This window comes from Camelus dromedarius, chromosome 14 (genome assembly GCF_036321535.1).
Source record: "Camelus dromedarius isolate mCamDro1 chromosome 14, mCamDro1.pat, whole genome shotgun sequence".
NCBI classification, from domain to species: domain Eukaryota; kingdom Metazoa; phylum Chordata; class Mammalia; order Artiodactyla; family Camelidae; genus Camelus; species Camelus dromedarius.
The window spans coordinates 38,689,755-38,713,607 of record NC_087449.1 but is presented as its reverse complement, the minus strand read 5'-3'; the positions used below and the strand labels follow the sequence as shown (position 1 = coordinate 38,713,607).

At 35.0% G+C, this 23,853-nt stretch overlaps 1 protein-coding gene across 4 annotated transcripts in view; it reads right to left on the bottom strand.

The window, feature by feature from the left end:
* EIF2B3 (eukaryotic translation initiation factor 2B subunit gamma) overlaps nt 1-23,853 on the bottom strand; it is a 104,767-nt gene that overhangs the window by 77,040 nt on the left and 3,874 nt on the right. For all 4 annotated transcript variants that reach the window (XM_010982272.3, XM_010982267.3, XM_010982271.3 and 1 more), the window contains one exon: nt 20,566-20,711. In XM_010982272.3, the coding sequence (XP_010980574.1) occupies nt 20,566-20,711 (146 nt within the window). The remainder of the gene's footprint in view (nt 1-20,565; nt 20,712-23,853) is intronic.

The following is a 23,853-nucleotide window of genomic DNA, read 5'->3' as shown; positions in this document are numbered from 1 at the left end:
GAAGATCAGCAGAGGGTTGTGATAAAGGGGAGTTTATAACAGTATGAGAAAAAGACAACTAACAAGTTAGAAAAAAAAAGAAAGAAACTAAAATCAGGATCTTATCATCCCCAAAAAGTTACTTCTGAGATTAGGTATTTTTTCTTTTCCTATTAATTCCACATATGACTTTGAATAAGTTATTCCCTCACTGGGCCTCTGTTTCCTCATCCATAAGATGAGAGGGCTGCTCCAACTCTGAAGTCCTTCACAGCACAAAACTGTATGATTACAAGGGTCAAGCTAGTCTCAAGTCTTTATCTGAGCTATGCTCTGGGTTCATTGGCTTTAATAATGGTGGTGACCTTAAAGTCTTGAGTTTCTAATCCACTTTGGGAATCATCACGAAAGATTAAATTATATAAGTCTAATTTTGAGGCTTGGCACATTTAATTACACTTGAATTCTTTCTGTACAACATGGAGATTACATTGTAATATTTTATAGTATCTATAAATGCAGTATAAACTTTAAAAATCATGAATCACTATATTATACACCTATAACTTATATTTATATCAACTATACTTCAATTAAAAATAAATTTAAAAAATAAATAAACTTGAATTCTTTCAAAAGCAATAATCCATGTACTGCATGTATGGCAATTCTCAGTTAATCAGAGAAGTCAGCAGGCACAAAACTCCTTAACCAGCGAACTATTCTGCTAAAGAAAAAGTTACTATCTGAGTTTATTCATTAAAGGATGTATCTCTGAACACCTTCTCAGCAATATTCTGACTAATCACAAAATTTCAGAATTCCAATCCATAAAGATTCCAGTTTGGAAACTGGTTATGCTCTACCTGCTACCATCAGTTCAACTGATTCTAGAAGGCTACACTATCTTTAAGTTGACGGCAAAAACAAGTAACTTCAAACTGGATAGCATTTTACCTCTTACAAAGCTCTTACACATACTTTATTTCATTTAATTCTCATGTAATTCTAAAATATCAATATAGTTAAACCCATTTTATAGACAAAAAAATTGACTCAAAAATACTATGTGATCCACCCCTTTGCCATCACATTGCCTTCCAAAATGCATGCTCACACACACATTCACACACACCCTAACAATACTTATGGCACTAAATGAATCTATGCCCTCTTTAAAAATACTTAAGTCACATTTAAACTTGGTCAGGCATCTTGCTATTTGAAACTAAATCACAGTTGATGAAAAACTAGAAGATGGGTTATATTTCAAAATAACTTATATATGATACTTGAAAATTATAAAGTACTGTATGATTGTAAGACTTTTTTTTTTTTTTTATGAAATGAATGGCCATAATTTATTTTTGGCAGAAATATGTCTCAAAAATACACCCAAGGACTTTGCAGGGATAAAGACTGTGTGTACTGAAAAAGGTTTTACATTGGCATATAGTTAAAATTGGAAAAACATGATCGGTATAATAAATTGTGGAAGACAAAATGGACAAACTTAATGTTATCTGTAAGACTTTGCTTTTATTGAAATTAATTAATTAAATATGTGCTGATCATTTTTAATGTATAAAAATATCAAATCACTGTTATACACCTGAAACTAATACAATATTGTAAGTCAATTATACTTTAATTAAAAATTTAATAACTCTCTTACAATAATGACCTCCAGAACAGAGAATGTAAATATCACTATGACCTGCATTGTTCAAACCACATTTCTGAACATCACATTTTGAAAGAGACACTAACAAATCAGAGAGGTCAGAGGAAGTTGCAAGGATGGATGCTGAAAGGTCTGAAAATCATGGGAACTAGCGATCCTTAAACAGAAGAGAAGAACTGAAAGGCTGCCACTGGAAGAGGAAGGTCATGTGTTTTGATTGTTCAAGGACAGAATATGAAGAAAAAGTAGAAATTTAAGAGGAGCACTGATGAGTTCAACATTATTAAAAACTTTCTAAGATCTAGAACCTCATGAGAAATACTCACTGGAGATTTTCAAACACAGCCTAGTATAATCTCCATGGGAAATGCTCAAGAATAAATTCTTATGGAGGGTAAAAGATTAGATTAGATGTCTTTATAAGTCTTTTCTAATTCTAAGGTCTTAAGAATCTATCACTCTTGATTATAAAAGCAACAAAGGAACTGTTTAGGACATTCCTCTGTCTTTCATTCTGTCCTCCAACCAAAAGGTTCAGAAGTAGAGTAGGTAAACTCCTTACTCATTACCATTTCCAGGCCATTTCTCTCACTCCATTATCTTAGCTCATGACATGAACATGACAACAGACAAAATCACCTACCCTTCTTGTTGCAGTCAGCTATTGTACTCCCTTGTCAGCTCTTTTCCTTCTTTAGAGACTGTGAAAGTTTTAGGTAAAGATGATGGATTGAAAAGGCACAACTTTATTTTCCTTTCCCAAAACATCAATGAAGTAATAGTAATAGGATTTTTCAAATGGACATAAATGCACAAAAACAGGAAAAATGGGAGATGAGACAACATCGAAAAAAAGACTCCTAAGTCAGTTGTAGAAAACTGAGAACCAACTCAATTTATACCCAAAAGGCTCAGAAGCTGATATAGGTAGAAAGCTGGGAAGGGAGGAGTTAAAATAAGGAAGGCCTTTTGAAGGATCCCTCTTTTCTACTCTGCGTAACCTGACTACTACACAGGTCTGACCACGGCAGACGGCTGAAGAGAATAAAACAGAGGATACCTGGACTAGAAAAGCATAATCACAGCTGGCATTAATGAGCAGGGATGCATCTTATAGAAAGGCAGGATTTAAAAAAGAATGTATACCAGATTCTGAGACACCCACGTCCCCTCCTGCCCCAACCCCAACCCTGATCCTCATTCATTTCCTAGAACGCCAGCAGCCAGGTCTTTTACCTTCAGGCAGGAGAATTTAATAGCTAACTCTGGGAAATCTGAGTAACCCAAGAGAAAAAAACTTAAAGATACAGATATAAGAGATTCCCCTGAAAGAGCCCAGCCGTATCACCATACAACCCTATAGTAAGGCTCACAGGCAACATGCCCTATCCATATACAAAACTTGAGCAAAAAAATTAAGAAATGAAAAATATGAGAGAAAAGATAAGAAAATTAGAGTACCAGTCTAAGAGATCCATTATCAGAATAATAAGTTTCCAGGAAAAAAAAAAAAAGAACAGAAAAAAGAGAAGAATCATGAACAAAATGATTTTTTTAAAAAGTTCCCCTAAACTGAAGGACATGAATATCCGAGTTGAATGGTTTCACTGAGTGGGGGACTCACATGGATAAAAAAGATTCACACAAAAGCACATTATCATGAAATTTCAGAACATTTGGGACAAAGAAAAGATGTTCAAATTTCCAGAGGAAAATGCTGATCACATTCAAAAGATTAGTAATTATAAAAGCTTAGAGCCTCTCAACAACACTGGAAGGTAAAGACAATGGAGCAAAACCTTCAGAATTCTTAAGGAACTTGCATTAAGCAACACCTCTGGTCTACAATCAATGAAACTCATTCACTCAGGCTTAGGCCCACATAAACATCTGTGTCTATATTAAAGGAATAAGAAACTTGTTCCAAATGTTAACAAAGAGCTTACCTCTATCTGTCATTCATTTATTTAACAAACAAATATTGAACATCCTCTCTATGACAGGTTCAGATATGGTTCTTATCCCACCATCTAGAGCAGGGAGACGATATAACAGATAATTTAAATCCTCTGTGCAATTATGGACAAGTGGCAGCTAATCCAGTCTTAGAAAGTCAGGGAAAGCTTGTTGGAACAGATGATGCCTAAGGTAGGAACTGGAAAAAGGTTGGGTAACTACAGGCTAGCTCAAGTGAACTCCCTGGTCATGATGACAGAATGCTTATTGACTTTCTTCAAACTGTACATATGGGTCCATTTCTCTAGTCAGGCTATGGTGTCACCTTATGATTCAGAGCAGGATAGGTGGCCGTTTCAAGAGTTTCCGAAAATCTAAGCCATGTAGGCTGCTTGTTACCCAAAGATAAACAGAGTTTATGATGACAGCCTGGAACTTCTATCATGGTTCTAGCTATTACATTTCTGCCCTACTCTACAGCCCCCATTCCATGAAACTTTCCCTAGAGAAGGAAAGAGACACAGGAGTCAAGCTCACATAAAGCTTGCAAGTTTTCTAGCTACCAAACGCAGTACAGGGCTGCAGAAATCCCATCCTACAGACCAGAGTTCCAATAAGGGTAAGACGAAAACATTTCAAGCTTGTGGATACACATATAAATTAGTACAGTAAAGAAAAAAGTTCCATCAAGATTTCCTGGGGGGAAAAAAGGTTCAGAAATTCCCTCATCTAATTCTTTAACTTGTTTTTGTCATAATTTCTGTCATAGCTATGCCACCAGCAGGCTCAATGAAGGAATCATCAGGGACATAAGGCCCTCCCAGGGAACCTCAGCCCACCAAAGCAGTCACAAGAAGGAAAGTTGCCACTTAAAAAAGCCTTCAAGCAAGTTGGGGCCAAGTTCTCAGATCTTCCCCTGACCAAATTGTACTCATTCTTTTCAAGCAGATAGAAATCTGCCAAAAACAAATCCTTGGGCAAAATGAAAGGTTCCAGGAAAGAATAACAGAGATTTGTAATTTGATAAAGACATCAAACACTCAACTGAAAATAACTTGCACTTAGCCTTCTGAACATCTAAAAATAGCACATATGTTCAATCTTTCTAATAAGCTGTCTCTAGGATGGGGATTTCATCAGCATAATTTCTTCTTTGTTGTAGCATGTTAGCTGTTTCATAAGACATTAACAATAGTTCTTTTTCTACATCAAAGGACTTAAGTAACAAAACCTCTAAGCAGTGTGCTAGAATCATTATCCCTGTTTTCTTGGTTGTGAAACTGAGGCAGAGGGTAAATGAGGCTTGCCTGAGGCCAAAGAAAGATTCCTGACTAGATTAAATAGAAAATTATCAGCTTTGCAATCTCTAAATTAAAAGAAGCCATGATAACTACAATATAAGTGCTTTAAACACAGGCTACAGAACTCCACTATAGATTTAGTCGGCCTAAGGTCTCTTAAATATACTTCACTAACCTATTCTCAAAACATGTACCTAAGGAATAATAGCACTGTTTCTAAAATACAAAGACGGCACCAGAGGCCAATTACTTCAGTCAGAGGAGCATCTAATGTAAGGCTCAACGTCCAAGGAGTCAGCCAGCTTTGCTTTACGTGCTGATCACAGACTGCATCCTTACTTCCTGCCCAAGAGACAGAGCTCTTCTTGCTCAAGAAGAGCTAGGCTTCTTGCTCATATGATCTAGACAGGACAGAAAGTCTTCCTACAACACTGGGTCTCCCTCCACTTAGAGAAAGATACACACAGCAACCATGACACTCTTAGAAGACAGGGATACTACATAGTTCCCGTGAGTCTTGTTAGGAGATTTTAAAATGTTTTACACAAAAATATTTATTTAAGAGTTCTATACATACTAAGGACCACTGAATTGCATACTTTAAAACGTTCCATACATAAAAACAACTACCAATCCCACAGACCCAAAAAGAAGAGGAAATGTAATTTTGAAAATACCAGACCAAATTTGTCCTGAAGCCAAGAGTCATGAGTTAGAGTAGGTATAAAGACAACTGATGCTTGTCTTTTGGAAGCAATATGACAGAGTGAAAAAAACAGCAGCATTTGAGATGCATGATTGCATCTCAAAACCCAGGACTCGGTTCTAGCTCTGGCTCAGCACCTAACCATGAGTGGGATATGCGGCAGGTTATTTAAGCTATCTGAGTATCAAGTTTCTCAAATGCAAAAAATAATAATACCATCTACCCTTCATGGTGGCTGTGGGGATCAGAAATCCACGAAGTCAGATACACACAGTAAATATGAAAGATCTCCCTTGCAATCTTCAGAGCAAACGTTCTGTGTAACTCAAAGGAAAATAAAATTTACATCCTCATATTTAGCTAATAAATTAACTTCCACTTTAGGGTGTCTCTAAAAACAGAAACCAGGGTTCTGAAGTAAATTAATTAATTTCTCAAATGCAGTCATTTATAAAGCTTTAGCAAATTTAACTATCCTCAAAAGTGCTCAACTGGCTACAGATAAGAGATCTTGTATGAATAATGAGCTGTTTCTGCAAAGCAGGCCCCTGTTGCTTCTCAGCTACAATTTTTATCTGCTTTTCTGTTCTCTCCCAAATTGTTCAACTTTTTAAGAAAAGGATCAAATTAACCTCAAATGTATATAATTCAGGCTGCCACCCAGAGAGAAAACTACCAATTAAGATACTTAATTGATGTGTTTGCTTTTTTAGTATAGCTCAAAAAATTATAGATTTGGGTATAAATTGAAAGGTAAATGCTTAACACTGAGAAAGGCCTTTAGATCACACAATTTGGAGCTAAAAATAACCCCTCATATCTCAGCTTTGTAGTAATTCTTCAATAAAATCTACCAACATTTTCATGTTTTTTTCTGGAGCTATTCTAGCCTCTCCCTCCACACTGGGAATATCTATCCCCCCTCATCACCTCACTATCACAAATTCCTGTTCTTCAGTTAGACTCAACTAGAAAGTGATATTCATGAAGCATTCCCTCTTCAATAAGCAGATCCAACTAGTGTTTCCTGATACTACTGTAGAGGGCACAGAGTACTCTTCTAACTCTACCATGCCCCTAATCCACTCCACTACTGCACCCACGAATAAAAATTCAATTTCCACTGAGGTTAAGTGCCATCTGACTGTACCTAGCAGACATTATCCTAGTAATCCCTTGACTACTCAGTGCATTTACGGAGACTATGGCACCTAATGCACAGTCTTCTTTCCACCTGAACTTTAGGCAAGTTATTCAACCTCTCTGAGCCCTACTTTTCTCATCTGCAAAATGGGGAGAAAGATAGCATCTACCTCAGAGTATAGCTGGAGGAGCAGATGAAATAATGCATGTTAAATGTTTAGCATGGAGGCTTCCGGTGTTGGAAAACTGGTGGACTAGGAACCTCAAAATTGTTACAAACACCTAAAATTTTTGGAAAAGACAGTAACAAATAAATTACTCCAAATATATTCAAACTTACAAGAAAGAATAAGAAAATACCAAGAGCCAGACTTGAAGAAGGAAATGAAAACTACGTTGAAATCTTGGCTGCCCTAACTGGGTTATTAAATGTTACACTGGGCCAAAAGATGTAGCTTGAAGCTGATAAGAAAGCAGGGAGTTTGAACTGAGGCACTGCATAAATGGGACCTCAGTGAAAGGGTAAATTTTGGAGAAAAAAAAATTTACCTATAGCACAGGAAGTCATCAAAGTAGTTTGTCTGTCTGGTCTTGGGACAAAAAGTTCTGAGAGAATATTATTTCTAAACTAGAATTCTAGTTATCTAGAATTATCATTCAAGAGTAAGAATGAAACAAACATTATCAAACATGCAAGTTCTCAAAATATTTACCTTCTATGTTCTCTTTTAAAAAGCCAAAAGGATTGGGTTCCTTTAAAATGAGGCAGTAAACCAAGAAAGTGGGAAACATGGGATCTAGGAACCAGGACATCCAACACAGGAGAGATAAGGGAATTCCCAGAATGTTGGTGAAGAGAAGTCCCACGATGACAGATCTACAGCAGGCTTAGATAAGAGCAACCAGTGGAAATTTGAAGAGAGAATGGATGGCTTCCAGGAGGGTTATCTCAAAGGAAAAAAAAAGAGTAATTGACAGAATACCTGATGTATTTAAACATACTTATACATTTATGTTCCTTTTAAAGGATCTGAGGATAAATTAGTGATAGAAACAGAAAACTAAGTAAATTTAAAAGTTTAAGAAAAACAAAACACTGTATGAAAAAAGGAAGTAGAAACTTGGAAGAGATGACAAAATTCTTCTTCCATATCTTTACTGTGGTAGTAGTTATACCACCACAATACATTTGTCAAAACTCAGTACACTAAAAAGGCTGAATTTTACTGTAGTAACTCATACTTTCATAAACCTGACTTAAAAAAAAATCAAACCGTACACTTAAAGTGGGTGTATTTTATCATATATAAATTATAAAGATTTTTTAAATGTAATATAACACTATATGGCTAAACTATAAATAAGTCCTCATAACTGACTTAATAAAAATTATGATGTTACTATATTGGAAAGATTAGGGTAAGGGAACTTGCATATGTACATGGCGGTGGAGAGCAGACAGGGTGTTAAATGAGTCAAATCTTTACTTTCTGGGCGGGAAGGTATAGCTCAGTGGTAGAGTGCTTGCCTAGCATGCACAAGGTCCTGGATTCAATCCCCAGTACCTCCCCTAAAGATAAATAAGTGAATAAAAACCTAATTACCTCCCCCCAAATAATAAAAAATAAAATAAATAAAAGCTTTACAAAATCATTTACAAAATCCTTATTCTCCATACTAGAAATTCAATAGATACTGTCTAAAAATTTTTAAAAAGTAGTATAAATATGTTACTTAGAAATATTAAGGATATTATCAGAAGAAAGAAAAAAAAGTTGAAAGCAATTGCCTCTGAAGAGCAGAAATAATGAATGAGGAAGGACACTGCAGGAAACCCTTGTCCTTCACTCTAAGTCTTGTAAAACTATTTTTTAAGTTACATATGTAATATTTACATTAACAATATACATACTAATAAAAAGAGAGGATGAAAACACAATCTGGGATCAAATCTAACAAAAGAGAAATAAGATTTTTATGAAGAAAATTACAAAACTTTATTGAGATTTATTTAAAAAGACTGAACTAAATGGAGAGATTATAAGTGACTTAGAGCCTGAAATGTGAAAAGCAAGACTAAAACTTTTATAAGAGATAATAAGAAAATATCTTTAAGACCTCAGAATACAGAAGAATTTCTTTAACAAGGCACAGAAATCACCAACTATAAAAGAAAAGACTGAAAAATCAATTACAATAAGATTTAAAAGCTTCTATTTCTCCTAGAGCTCAGGCTATAGACCATAAACATCATGTTCCACAAAAAGAAACCAGGGCTTTCCTTTTTTAACCATTTTATTGAGGAATGACTGACATGTCAAAGGCTATACATAAGAAAATCAAGGCTTTTTAAAGAAATATCTGATTTCAGATATAGATATAATGTAATATGAAGTATACATATGAAATATTACTACCAAAAAAGTTGAAACTGAATCTAATCAACATTTAGATCCAAATTCCAGTTTGCAAGAAAATACTGAAAAAGATAAAACAAATTAGCTAATGTTCATTGCAGCATTATTTACAATTGTCAAGATATGGAAGCAACTGGTGTCCGTTGACAGATGAACAGATAAAGAAAATGGGAGATACACACACACACACACAATGGAATATTATTCAGCCATAAAAAAGAAAGAAATCTTGACATTTGCAACAACATGGGTGGACCTCAAAGGCATTATACTAAATGAAATAAGTCAAACAGAGAAAGACAAATACTGTATGATCTCACTTATTATGGAGTCTAAAAACAACAAAAAAGCCAAGCTTATAGATACAGAGAACAAATTGGTAGCTACCAGAGGTAGGGAGTGGGAGGTAGGGGAAATAGGTAAAGGGAGTCAAAAGGTACAAACTTTTAGTTATAAAATAAATAAATCATGGAGATTTGACGCACAGCATGGTGACTATAGTTAATGATATTGTATTGCATATTTGAAAGTTGCTAAGGTGGGGGATACCTTAGTGATAGAGTGCATGCTTACCACACCCCAGGTCCTGGGCTCAATTCCCAGTACCTGCACTAAAAACAAAAGCAAAAACTTTCTTAAAAAGGAAAGAAAAGAAAAGAAAGCTGCTAAGAGTAGATCTTTAAAGTTCTCATCACAGGAAAAAAAAATTCTGTAACTATGTATGGTGACAAATGTTAACTAGACTTATTGTGATCATCTCACAATATATACAAATATGGAATCATTATACTGTATACCTGAAACTAATATAATATTTCATGTCAATTATACCTCAATTTAAAAAAAAAACAAAATGTTAATCAAAAAAAAAGTCAAATGACATCAATAGAAAGCAATCAGACACACTAGGGATGGGGACTCTATAGGATAAATAACTTGTTTTAATTTGATAAGTCAATGGCATAAGGAAAAAATCAAGTGGAGAGGAGACTGTTCTAAAGTAAAAGAAACTAAAAAGATATAACCAAATATAATGTGTGGACCTTTAAAAAAAAATACCATGTTTAAAAAAAAAAAAGAAAAAAATACCATTTGCAATAACAACACTAGAAAGCATCTACCAATAAATTTAACAGAAGATGTGTAAGACATTTTTATAGTAAACTATCAAACTTTACTTAAAAACACAAAAGTATTCTTAATAAAGAGAAATATATTACGGGCAAGGAATAGAAAAACTCAGTATTAAAAAATGCCAACTCTCTCAAATTAATCTGAAAATCACTGTAATTCCAATCAAACACCAAGAGAAGATTTTTCATGGCTGATACTAAAATTCATGTCAAAAGTGAAGAATAGCCAAGACAACTTTAAAGAAAAATTATAATAAGGTGAGGTAGAGGAGTCATCCTACTAGACAGAATTTCTATAAAGCTATGGTAATTCAAACAATAGGGTATTGGTGAAGGAAAAGACAACTAGACTAGTGGAACAGAAGAGAAAGCTTAGAAGTAGTCCCACGCATATGTGGAGCTTGGTACTAATCAGGGAGAGAAAGATTATTCAACAAATTGTGCTGAGATAACCAACTATTCATTTGGAAAAAAAGATAAAATTAGCTATGTATTTCAAGTCATATGCAAATATAAATACTGGTTTACAAATCAAAATATGAAAAGCAAAATTGTAAAGTTTTAGATGGCAGGAGTCTATTAAGACAGACACAAAAACACTGACCATAATGGAAAAGACTGATCTAGGTAACCACAAAAAATGCTTAAGACTTCTGTATGACAAAAGATACTATAAACAAAGAGAAAATAGAGGTGACAGACTTGGGGGGAAATTGCCCATATAACCCATATAACTGGTAGAGGATTAATATACAGAACATAGTGAGTATATACAAATCAGTAAGAAAAAGATAAACAACCCAAACAAAAAGTGGGCAAATGATATGAACAGGAAATTCACTGAAAAGGAAAGTACCCAATATACCTAGCAAAAAACTCTCAAGTAATCAATGAAATTTCAAAGTTAAACCAACAGTGAGGTATCATTTCACACCCATCGTATTATTGAAAACTTAAAAGTCTGAGAACACCAGTTGTTAGTGAGGAGAAGGAGAAACCAGAACTCTAATTCATACTACTGGTGGGAATGTAGACTAGTATGACTACTTTGGAGAACACTTTGCCAATATCTAGTAAAGCTGGACATGCACATAACTTACAACCCACACATAGCTTCAGGTGTCTATCATCACAAGAGCACAAACAAACTGGTGCAAGGATGTCCACTGTAGCAGTGTACATAGTTAACGAAATGAAAGCAAACTAGCTATCCCACAGAAAAGGAATGGATTAAACTCTCACCCAGGACTCAGATCCAATCTGGAGGAACTGGCTCTGGGAAGAAAGTTTCTGCCAAGTTCATGCCATAAAGAGAAAGAAGGCCTTTGTCTATTGAGCCCTTAGCTAAATCTCATTTTTCCCAGTCTCAGTTTTCTACTCTCTCCAGTGGGTACAAATGCTGTCCTCACCCATATCCCAGAATATCCCAGATCAATTCAAACATGTCTTCTCCTCTATATCTAGACACCTGAGCAATGGTGAGGGGGAGGGGGCAAAGAAAGAAAGAAAAAACCCCACAACTGTATTAACTGCAGTAACTGTAAATGTATATTCTTCAACCTCAGTTACACCCCTGATATAACTAGTCACTGATGTAACTCAGTGTCCCTAGTCAGCCCTCTTCCATTTTCAAGTGGCAATTCTAAAACTTCATTACTCCCAGGTCCCAATCCCATCACCTTCCTCTTCTCACATTCTCAACAGACAACTCTTCCTCCTACTTTATCAAGAATATAGAGGCCTCAGGAGTAAATTATTTTAACTTCTGCTCTCCTTCCTGATCTGCATTTGAGGCTTCTCTTCTCTCCTTTCCTCTCATGTCAGGGGAAGATGTAGCCTTCCTCCTGCCCAAAACTATACCATTATTCCTTCTTGTCTCCTTGGGGACTTGATCCATCATTAACTCCTTTCTTCTATACTTCTCTACTGTCCCTTTTACTCTCATATAAACATGTTCAAGTTGCTGCCATCCTAAAAACACCCTCAAAGTATAAGAAACTAATAACAGTGACTGCTAATATGCAGATCTGGGTGGTTGGTAGATAGGGAAGAAAGGAAAGCATTTTACCATAATCCTTTTTATACCTTTAAAAATGTCTGAACCACATGTGTGTATTAGATATTATTTATCTATTATTTTAAAACATCCACAATCACGAGTGTCTCTCTTAACTCTTTCAGAGGGTTTTCTTCTTCTACCTATCTATTAAGTATTAGTATTTCCTTAGGCCTTCTGTACTCTGTCTTTTCTTTATTTACTCTACTCATTCTTGTGGGAAAGATGGTTTACTTCATGCCTTCAGCTATCACTTAGAAGCTGATGACTCTTGTCCTATATCTCTAGCTCAGATCTTCTCCCTGAATTCTACGTAAGTTTATCAACTATCTGCTAGATATCCCAGTAGAATCTAACTCTTAACAGGTCTCAAACTGAACTTTTTTTTTTTATCCATCAATTCATTCATTCATTCATTCATCATACATTCATTCACCTATTCAAAAAAAATTGTATTTTGACCAGTAATAAGTGCCAAACTTTGCTCTGGGCACTGTAGATTCTAGAGTTAATAATGTAAAATTCCAACCATCTAGGTCCTTATAGCCTTTAATATTTAAAGTGGATGGTCTAATCCTTTACTATCCTTTAGTTTCTCTCATTTGAAATAAGAAAATTGTTCCCTTGGACTCTAATTCTGTCCCAAACTATCAAGAGATAGGAAGAGAGGGAAACAGATAATAGGAATTATAGCACTATTTTATATTAAAATGTTATATAATAAGGATAACAACAGGGTGCTTAGGGAACAATTAAGAGGGGCAATTAATTTATCTTTGGAGGCTGAGGAAGGCTTCCAGGGCAAGGAAGTTTAAGTCAAACCCTGAAAGATGAGTAAGACATCTCTTATGATCCGTCTCACATTCTGTGGGTCCATCTTTTTATTCCAGCCATTGCTCTGGCCATCAGCTATGTAACCTGACAGCATTTTACTTTGTGCATCAGTCATCTCTCACTTTCTGCTGTGAGATTTCCAGCAACCACCATGTGGGATACTTGTTGGAACCCACTCAGTCATTCTGGCACACATGCAAATCTTGAAGTGTGAGGAAATGTATATCCATGGGGCAAGCTTTGACTAATGGGTAAAGAAAGCCAGTGAATAAATACTCCTCTTTTCCAAGTCTTGGGCAATTTTTCTGAGGTATATTTCACATGGCCCCTCAGAAGGTCTCCAGTAGAAGCCTCAGTTGCCCACAGTGGTAACCAAATCCATAACAAACAATTAGATTGGCTTTCCCTATTTCCCTATATAACTCTTTCCAAATCCGACTCCTGTTCCTTGAGATCACTTCTCAAAATAAACTACCCGTACACATACCCTTATCTTAGGCTCTGTTTTGGGGGGGAAATCCAGGTTAAGACAGATCATCAGGAATTAGTTATTTAGGTAGGGATAAAGGGAACTGAAGTGTTCCAGGTAGATATGCAAATATCCATTTGTGAAATTGCAAAGGCAAAGTATATTTAGTAAGCTAAATGCAGTTACACAGCTTATTATCCCTATAAACTTATTCCTTGCCCTGTAGCCTCTAAATTTGTGAATGTCACCACCATACATCCAGTTACTCTTGCTTGAAACCTGGGAGTCACGCTTGACCCTGCCTTCATTAATCTCCCATACCCAGTTAGTCTTAAAAATTCTAAATATTCCCCAATTTGTCCCCAACTCTCTATTACCACTGCCAATGCCTTGGTTTGGTCCTTCCTCAGTTCTTATCAGACTGCTGCAGTAGCCTCCCAGTGGTCTCTCTGGCTCTCCTCACTCATGCAGTGATATTTCTAAAATATTAACCTGATAATGATCCTTCAAAGTATCCCTACAGGATAAAGTACATATTCTATTCTTACCTTTAACCCAGACTATATGGCACAGTATACTAGTTAAGAGCTTAGGCTTTGGAGAGACTAAGATTCAATCACTAATTCTTCCACTGAACTCTCCTAAGACAGTCCCTTTATCTATTCTCAGTAAGGTCTGAAGGGGTTGGTGCAGTCTTGGCCCTATGAATTCTTGAAACTAATGAACCAATATTCACTTTCAACATGAAGCCCCGCACTGAGGAGAAATCACTGGGAACAGAATCCAAATTGAGCAGGACAAGGAGAATCAGTGCAAAGGAAAGAGAAAGGCCAGATAAAATGGAGGTAACAGAGCAGAGGAGGAAGATCTCAAAAGAGGGGTCTCCAAAGCTATGAAACTGGAAGAGCTATCCTGACTCACCCTTCCCTTCTAAAAATTTAGGCAAACTAATTTCAGGTTAAAATTAGTGATAAAAAAGGATTACAGTCAAACCCTATACAAGGTTATTACTGAAAAAGATAATAAGGAAATGATAGAAGATGTGAAAGAACAGTATGTAAATCTGAATTAGAAAAGTTAGAAATGAAATGACAGAACTCAAGAATGAATTAGAAATAAAAGAAAAAAATCACTTCAAAATAACAGCTAAGTTAGGAAGAAAGCAAGAGTGAATAAAACACAATCATAATGCCTTAAAGGAAACAGAATGTGAAAAAGGAAAAAAAATCTTAAAGTTAAAAAATAAGTAAATAAAAAGGATTTGAGGCAAAGTAGCTGAAAGAGAAGATAAGCAACAAAGATCTAGCATATATATGAGTCTCAAAGACTAAAACCAAAGCAATAGAACAGAACAAATGCCTGAAACTATAATTCTAGAGAACTTCTCTGAAATAATAAAAAAGGCTAAAACATCACAGGAAAAGGACATATGACATATGTAGAAAACATGATTTGGAACATCAGTGGGTTTTTGTAGTAAAACCACAACATTTTAAAGAAAAATAAAAATTCCTTTGGGAATTCAGACAAAAGGATGAAGTTACTCATAAGGGAAAGAAAAGCAGATTTTCACTTGGACTGTTTTGACAATAACATTTTATAATAGAAGATAACGAGAGAATATACTTAAGATATTTAAGAAAACAATGTGAGTCAAGGATTTTATATCCATATAAATTGGCTTATAAATATAAAGGCTGCAGATAATCTGTTGAACACTGATTACATGAGCCCTTCCTAAGCAATCTACTAGAAATAAGCTTCAGATAGCCAAATGACTGGACAGACAAGGACTACAGACTGGTGGTAACGATCATTGACAGCCGCTAATGCCAAAAAAAAGAGACAATCAGAAATTATGTGCCTCCAGATAGAACATACCACCATCTATGAAATAGTCTTGCCAAAAAATCCAAATAGGAATTTGATTTAGCCTCTAGGTTCAACCACCAATTTATAGAAAATATAGAGAGAAGAACCCTTTTTAAACACCACCACAGGGTGGCAATCAGTACAATGCAGACTATGGGAAACTCTACAAGAAAAAGACCCAGTTCCTTCAACATATAGATTGTAAGGGGAAAAAAAGAGATAAAGGGAAAATCTATATATTAAAAGAGACATTTTAATCAATTATAATATGCAGTCCTTATTTGCTTCCTGATTTAAACACACTAAAAACTCTATGAGGCAACTGGAAACTCATACACTGACTGGATACTTGATGAAACTAATGAATTATTATTAATTTTTAGGTGAAATAATGGCATTATACTTTTTTATGTTTTTAAAAAGTCCTCATCTTAGCAATACTCTGAAATATATACAGATGAAATAATATGATATACGAGGTTTGCTTCAAAAGAACATGAGAGAGAGCAAGTTGGGTGGGAATATAGACGAAATAAAATTTGCCATGGGTTGGTAACTGTTGAAGCTGGGTGACAGATACAAGAGCAATGTTCTATGTACTTCCGTACATGTCTGAAATTTTCCATAGTAAAAAGTTAAAAAAATAACTGGTCCACAATTGGTGTTTAATAAATAGCAATTTTAATCATTATTATTAATTGCCTCTGAATAAATATTTGCCAAATGAATGAGTTCAGACGTAGATAAGACTGAATCATTTGTCAATATGAAATACTATTATGAAGCAAATATAAAATCTAAGAACTTCTATATTATCAACACCAGTTATAAGAATGGAGCTCACTCACCCAGGGCCTGGGAAAATGAATGAGCCAATAATCTCACTTGATAAGTCAAGGAAAGAGGTTTAGGCAGCTGAAACAAAAAGTGAGAAGCCAGTAAATCAGCAAAATTGTGGGATGAGATAAGGCAAAATGAGGTAGAAAACAGTGCCAGAAGAATAAAACCAAATGAAAGAAGATGAAAAAACATAACACAGCAAATATGATGTCAGCTCCAAGAGTCTATAAGCACACATGACAGAAGTCTCCACGTACAAATAGGATTGCAATACATTTAGCAAATGCAATGCAAACAACAAAGATAAATTTAAATGGCAAAATACATTTTAAACAAAGAAGCCAAATAAAGCTAACATACTATTGTGCTCTTCTTCTGAGAAAGGCAGAAGCCACATGGGATAAGCTCACAGTAATATTTGGGGAACTCAAGCTGGAGGAGGTCAGTAAAGATAAAAGAACCAAAAGCAATAAACCCAAAACTCTCAAAGGGAATATTCTTATCTTCCCTAAAATCTTACTGAAAACCAACCAAAAGAGTTTCCAAATGTTTAGGAAGCTGCTTTGTGGGCACAGAGAAAGAGAAATAAATTGGCTCAAAGTGGCACTGCTTTTAAACCATGGCAGAGTCTAGGGGTACAACTTTCTCCCTTGGGAGGTACACTACATCCCTTAGCAAACACTGAGAAACTGCCTCCTCAGGCTGTCTCACTTTTTTTTTTTAACTGTTTACACATATTTTCATTGTGCTTCCTACAAATTTATGCTGATCCCAACCAGACAGTTCTGAATTTTGGCTCAGGTTTTACTCTGTTCTTAATGGCTATTCAGGAGTCTACTTATGCTCCTCCACAGGTTAGCTTTTTGCCTTCTACTCCAGGTTAGAATGTAAGCCGATGTGAAGCCAGGATTTCAGAAGCCATTGGTAGGAGAAACAAAGTAGAGATAGCAAAGAGAGCAGAAACTTGCTAGCCAAAGTCAAGCCAAAGCTTGAGAAGAAAGCTCAGAGGTAGGATTACATGTAAGGGATGCTGTGTAAATGATGTGGAAACAAAGGGGTAAGGGAGGAAAAGAAATGAGACTGTACAGAATGACTTATTAAGGATCCTGATCTTAGGTGCAAGAGGAAGCCCTATAATAAGGAGTAAGTGATCAAAACCATAAGAAGTAGTAACTTGGGAGTAAAATGTCCTTTCGGCAATTACTTTACTCTTCTCCTCATGCCCTCTCCTATTAATAGTTGCCACTGTTATCTTTCAAGCCTCTGTGAGTTGTAAGAACTCATTTGCATGAAACTCCCAGGATCTCCAGTTCCAGGCTAGGGCAAAAATAACATTTCTAAGATTTATAGATTAGAGAGCAAAGAGAGTTTAGTTTATACCTCCATTCTAAACTTTTAGACAATAACTAAAACAGCCCCTGGGAAGACCACTAAACACCCTTAGCTTCTTGATAAACCTGGCATCTGTCCCTGTGAAAAAACAGAGTTCTCTTCTCATTATTCTAGTGAAATTTTCCATATCTTCCCTAAAGAAATAAGCAGCTGCACTCCAGAATGCAACACACTCAACATTATGGTATTGGAAATCACTGCTGCAATCAGAAGCACCAAGGCCTCCTTGGGTGGAAGCATAGAAAGACAAAAAAGAAGGCCAAAAAGGAAAAGGAAATGCCTATATACATTGCACTGTAGGCCCTGACCAGGGCAATAAGATAATAAAAAAAAGAAAAGGCATTAAGATTAAAAAGAAAGATGTAATACTGTTTTTATTTGCAGGCAACATGATGATGTATTAGAAAGTCTTAAAGGATTTACAATTTAACAGAGCCACAGGGAACAAGGTCAATATACAAAGACCAGTAGTATGCCTATACACAAGCAATAAACAATTGGAAAATAGAATACTAGTTACAATATCATTAAACAGAAATGAAATAAGAAAAAAATTATTGAATGATGTTCAAAACCTCTATACTGAAAATGCCAAAACACTATTGAGAGAAATTACAGGAAATCTAAATAAACAGATGTTCAAGGATTGGAAGACTGAACATTAATATGTCAATTCACCCCAAATTGATCTATAGATTCAACGCAATTCCAATCAAAATCCCAGAAAGCTTTTTTTTGTAAAAACTGGCAAACTGATTCTAATATTTATATGGAAATGCAAAGGATCAAGAATAACCAAGGCAATTTTAAGGAAAAGGAACAATGTTAGCAGACTTTACACTACCTGATTTCAAGACTTACTATGTAAAGTTAAAGTAATCAAGACTTTATTCAATGTGGTAGAGACAGACAAATAGACCAATGGAACAAAGTAGAGAGAACAGAAGTAGAACACACATAAATGGTCAATTGATTTTCAGGCACCAGTGCAATTCAATGGAGAAAGGAAAGTCTTTTTAACAAATGATGCTGGAACAACTGAATATCCATATAGAAAAAAGTAATCTTTATACCCATAACATTTCTAGAAGTAAACACAAAAGAATATCTTTATAAGCTTGGGGTAAGCAAAAACTTCTTAGGAAACAAAAAGCACTAACCCTAAAAGAAAAAATCAGTAATCTGGATTTCATCAACATTTAAAACTTCTAGTCATCAAAGTCACCATTAAGAATGTAACAAGGCAAGTGACGGACTGGCAGAAAATATTCGCAACACATATCTGACAAAAGGTTTGCATCTATAATATATAAATTATTTCTATAATCAATAATATAAAGGCAAACTAAAAACATAGACAAATGCCTTAAACAGACATTCTGTGAAGATATACAAATGGCCAATAACTACATGAAAAGGTGATCAGCATCATACTATCAAGGAAATGCAAGTTAAAACCACAATGAGACGGCATGACATAACATCCACTAGAATGGTCAGAACTAAAAGACTGACAATACTAAGTGTTGCTAAAGATGTGAAGCAAATGCAGTTCTCACACATTGTTGAGGGAAGTGTAAAATGTACAATCACTTAGAAAACTATCTGGTAGTTTGTAATAAAGTAAACCCTATAACCCAGAATATTTTTACAGAAAGAGTTGCAGAACAATGCTCATAGCAGCTTGATTCATAATACCTAAAAATAAGAAACAATCCAAATGACCCTCAACAGAAAAGTGTGTAAATAGTGGTATATTTATTCAATGGAATACTACTCAGCAATAAAAAAGAACTAGTTATACCTGCAATAATATGAATGAATCTGAGAAGTATTGTTGAACAAAAGAAACCAGAATAAAATTTTATGATTCTATTTATACTGAGTTCATGAACAAGCAAAATTAACATACGGTGATAGAAATCAGAATAGCAGTTGTCTCTAAAAGTGGGGGACTGACTTAAATGAAGCACAAAGGAACTTTCAGAGGTGATGGAAATGCTCTAGATTTGGGTAATGATAACCTCATTGAACTATATAGTTGATAACTGTGTATTTTACTGTGTGTAAACTATTTGCAATAAAGGGGGACAGCCATGTACATATCTGCATTAATTTTTTGTTCTTTAGTGCATAGGTAGGTTGAAACTATTAATACATCTATTTGTGGTCACCAATAATAGCAGGAGAAATTTTGCTCCCTAATGCAAACAAGATGGCAACATTATTACACAGAACGAATTTTCCCAAAGGACATCAATTTTAGAACAATGTACAGTGGATCTCTCTCAGTTCATGGGCCACAGACCAGTTAAGAGACTTTATCTCCTCATATCCATATGCCTGTGTTAATTTCTTAATCAAAGGAGACTAAACATTCAGACATTATCATATGGGGGATCTGAAATTTTTAAAACTTCCTTTGTACTTCTTTCCAGTCAATCTCTCATCTGCAGAGTCAGCTGCTGCTCTGACTTCTATCAGTATGTATTAATTTTGCTTATTCATAAACTTCATATAAATGGAATCTTTTGAAGTACATCTGAAGTTTATCTTTTTTATAAAGATGTACTATGACTGAAAAATATTGGAAACTAGTGACTATGACAACAAAGTGTCTAAATGTTGACTAGTAAGCAAACTAAAAAGCAGCTAAAACATAGGCAACAAGTATGTGATGCAAGAGCATATTTTTAAAAAAGCATTGTAAACTGCAATGCACTGGGAACACACGATGATATTTATCTTCAATAAACAATAAAAATCAAGAAACAGTTTTTCACCTTAAGTTTCTGATATATGTGGCGCAGAGAATCTGCAGTTCCCATGTCAGCTTCATCAGGAATACATACAATATCTAGCTTCATTTTCATATTAAAGTCTGCACATAGAGCCTTTTGGACATCTCTGGTTGTAATGACAATGACTTCTATAGCATGAAAGAAGAAAAGAAGGAAAAGTGCAAAAACTTTCATTCATTTAGACAGTGGTTACACTATTTCAATTAGATTTGGTCTACTTCTAGATTTAATAACAGCTAATACTTTTGAGATTTTTCAACATATTTTACATGCAATCTCTCAATTCTTACAGCAATCTCATTTTACAAATGAGGAAACTTGGACTAAAAGATATGAAGTGACTTTATTCAGGGTACATTAAACTATTAAGCAACAGATCTAAGATAAAACTAGGGTCCATATGATTAAAGCCCAAACTTTAATGTATTACACATCACTTCTTCCTAATGTAAAGAATTCAGAAGAGCATTTATCAAAGCATATACAAATGGGATTACATTTTAAATCTTCTTTCAATACAAAGAGGTATCACAACTTCCCACCAGATAGCCATTAGTGCTTCACAGAGGATCACAATGAACCCAGTAACAGGAATTTCCACATAATAGATGTCTTCACCTTATTCACATAGCTATTAACCAATGACAGAAAATTTGGGGTTCTGTTATGATCTTTGGCTGGGTAATGTAATCCACTGTAGCATAACATGTGTTGCTGATATCTGAAGATCAGATTTTAGCATCTCTAAAGTGCAACAATTTCCACTACTTGTTCCATGATAGTGCTCAATTATCTCTCCCTTTCACTGTACTCATTATTTTGTCTATTTTCTTCCCTTTTCTTTCTTCCTTTCTTTCTCTTTCAAATCATTTAACCTTCCTCCTTCCTTCTTTCTTTCTTCCTTTCCCCACTTGGCTTTCTTTTAGTCACTAACTCACTCATTTAACCAATAAATACAAATACACTTAATATGTAAAGGACAAAAGACACGGAGAACTCAGAAATGAATTAAACATGGTTCCTATTCTTAAGAAACTTAAAATGGAGAAATTGGACATGGAAATGATTAATTAAGGAAGGTTCATGGAAGGGATGGCCTTTGAAGTAGGCCATGATGAATTCAAGTCCAATAAAAATTTTTTTAGTATATACTGTATGTAAAATGCTGCTGTTACAAAGATGAATGAGACACAGTACCTGTTCTCAGGAAGATCAGTCTCCCATGCCACTAACTACAGCATAAAGCGGGACTTGCGAGGTACTGAGAGAAAAACAAAGTATGATAAAAGCATAGAGGACAGGGTGATATACTGTTTGGGATTTCAAAGAGAAGGTGACATTTCCATAGGTTGAAGAGGACATTTTAGACAGAGTGAAGGGAGTAATTGTAAATATGAGGCAGTCAGTCTAATAACTGGACGAGGACTCTTCTGTGTCGAGAGAGACTACTGCTAAGTAGAGCTATGTTAACTTCTCTAAAATCATGAACAACATGAACAGAGTGAACATAAACTTGACTGTTCAACTCCAGAATCTTATGTTTAGGAGACACTCCAAATTCTGAGTGAGCCTCAGTGAGAGGGAATTTTCTATATAATGGGTATTAAATATACCACAAAAGGCTTCCCTCCCAAGCATAACTAAAGAAATAGCAAAAAGAAAAAGAAAGTTATAGATGACAAGTCCATAAGAACTTATTAAAGTAGGATATTTCAAAGTGTATTAAGATGTGTCCTTCACCTGTGAGACAGAACTCTAAGATATGTTATAAAACATATTTTAACATCAATGTTATACAGACTATTGCACAGAAACATTCACAGGTTTTCTCAAGAAGGCATGAATGGAATGAACACTGGATCACAAGCCTGGGGCCCAGGATCTTGCACCACCTCCATCTGGTATTAGTATTCAGATCTGTTATATCTAACTATAGGACACCTCAAACTCATTCTGGCCAAAGCCAAACTCACTTGTCTTTGCTCAAACCTGTTCCTTATATTCCCTTTCCTAGTTACTGGCATCACCATCTACCTAGTTACTTAAGCAAAAAGTAGAAGGAACTCTTCCCTATTTTTCTAGTTTCCTCTTTTTCTATGACCTCTCCCCATTAATCATCAACTTTCTCAAATGTTCCCACTTCTCCATCCTTATTGCTGAAGCTTTAGCTCAGGCCCTCTTCATTGCTGGTGTGGACTTTTTTGTATTAGTCTCCTAACTCATCTCCCTGCTTACAGTCTTGACTCCCTCAAACTGATTCCTCACACAGCTTCCAAAGCAATTTTTTAAAAATGCAAATCTGAGCTGTCAAATCTATTACCATAAAGTTGTTAACAATATTAGCTTATTATCTTTGAATGTCTGTAGGATCTGTAGTGATGTCCCCACTCTCCTTTCTATTATTATTTGTGTCTTCTCTGCTTTTTCTGATCAGTCCAGCCAGAGATTTAACAATTTTATTGATTTTTTTCAAAGAATCATCTTTTGGTTTTACTGATTTTCTCTAATGCTTTTGGTTTCTATTTCATTTATTTCTGCTCTTATCATTTTTGTATCCTTTCTACTTACTTGGGTTTCAACTGCTCTTCTTTTTCTAGTTTGTCAAAGTAGAAGCTTAGATGATAATTCAAGACATTTCTTGTTTTCTCATGGAATACTTAATGCTATAAAATTTCTTCTAAATACTGCATGAGCAGTGTTTCTCTTGTGATTTCTTCTTTGAGTTATGTAGAAGTATGTGGTTTAACTGCCAAATACCTAGGGGTTCTCTTGATATCCTTCTGTTATTGATTTCTAATGTAACCCTACTGTGGTCAGAGAATATATTTTGTGTGATTTTAATCCTTATAAACTTACTCAGACCTATTTTATTTCCAAAAATATGGCCTATCTTGGTAAAAGCTCTTCACACTTGAAAAGGATGTGCATTCTGCTTCACTGAGTGTAATGTTCTATGTCAATTAGGTCAAATTGTAGAAAATCCTAAGGAATCTATAAAAAGCTACATGAATTAATAAGTATATTTAGCAAAGCTACAGGAGGCAAGATCAGGATAAAAAATGTATTTTTTTGTTCCAGCATTAAACAACAGGTAACTGGAATTTATTACCATTTATGATAGCACAAAAATATCAACTACTTAAAAATAAATCTAACAAAATACGTGTAAATCCTTATATATTGAAAACTATAAAACACTATTGAGATAAGTTACAAAAGACCTAAATAAATGGAGACATACACTGTGCTGCTGGATCAGATGATTCAATA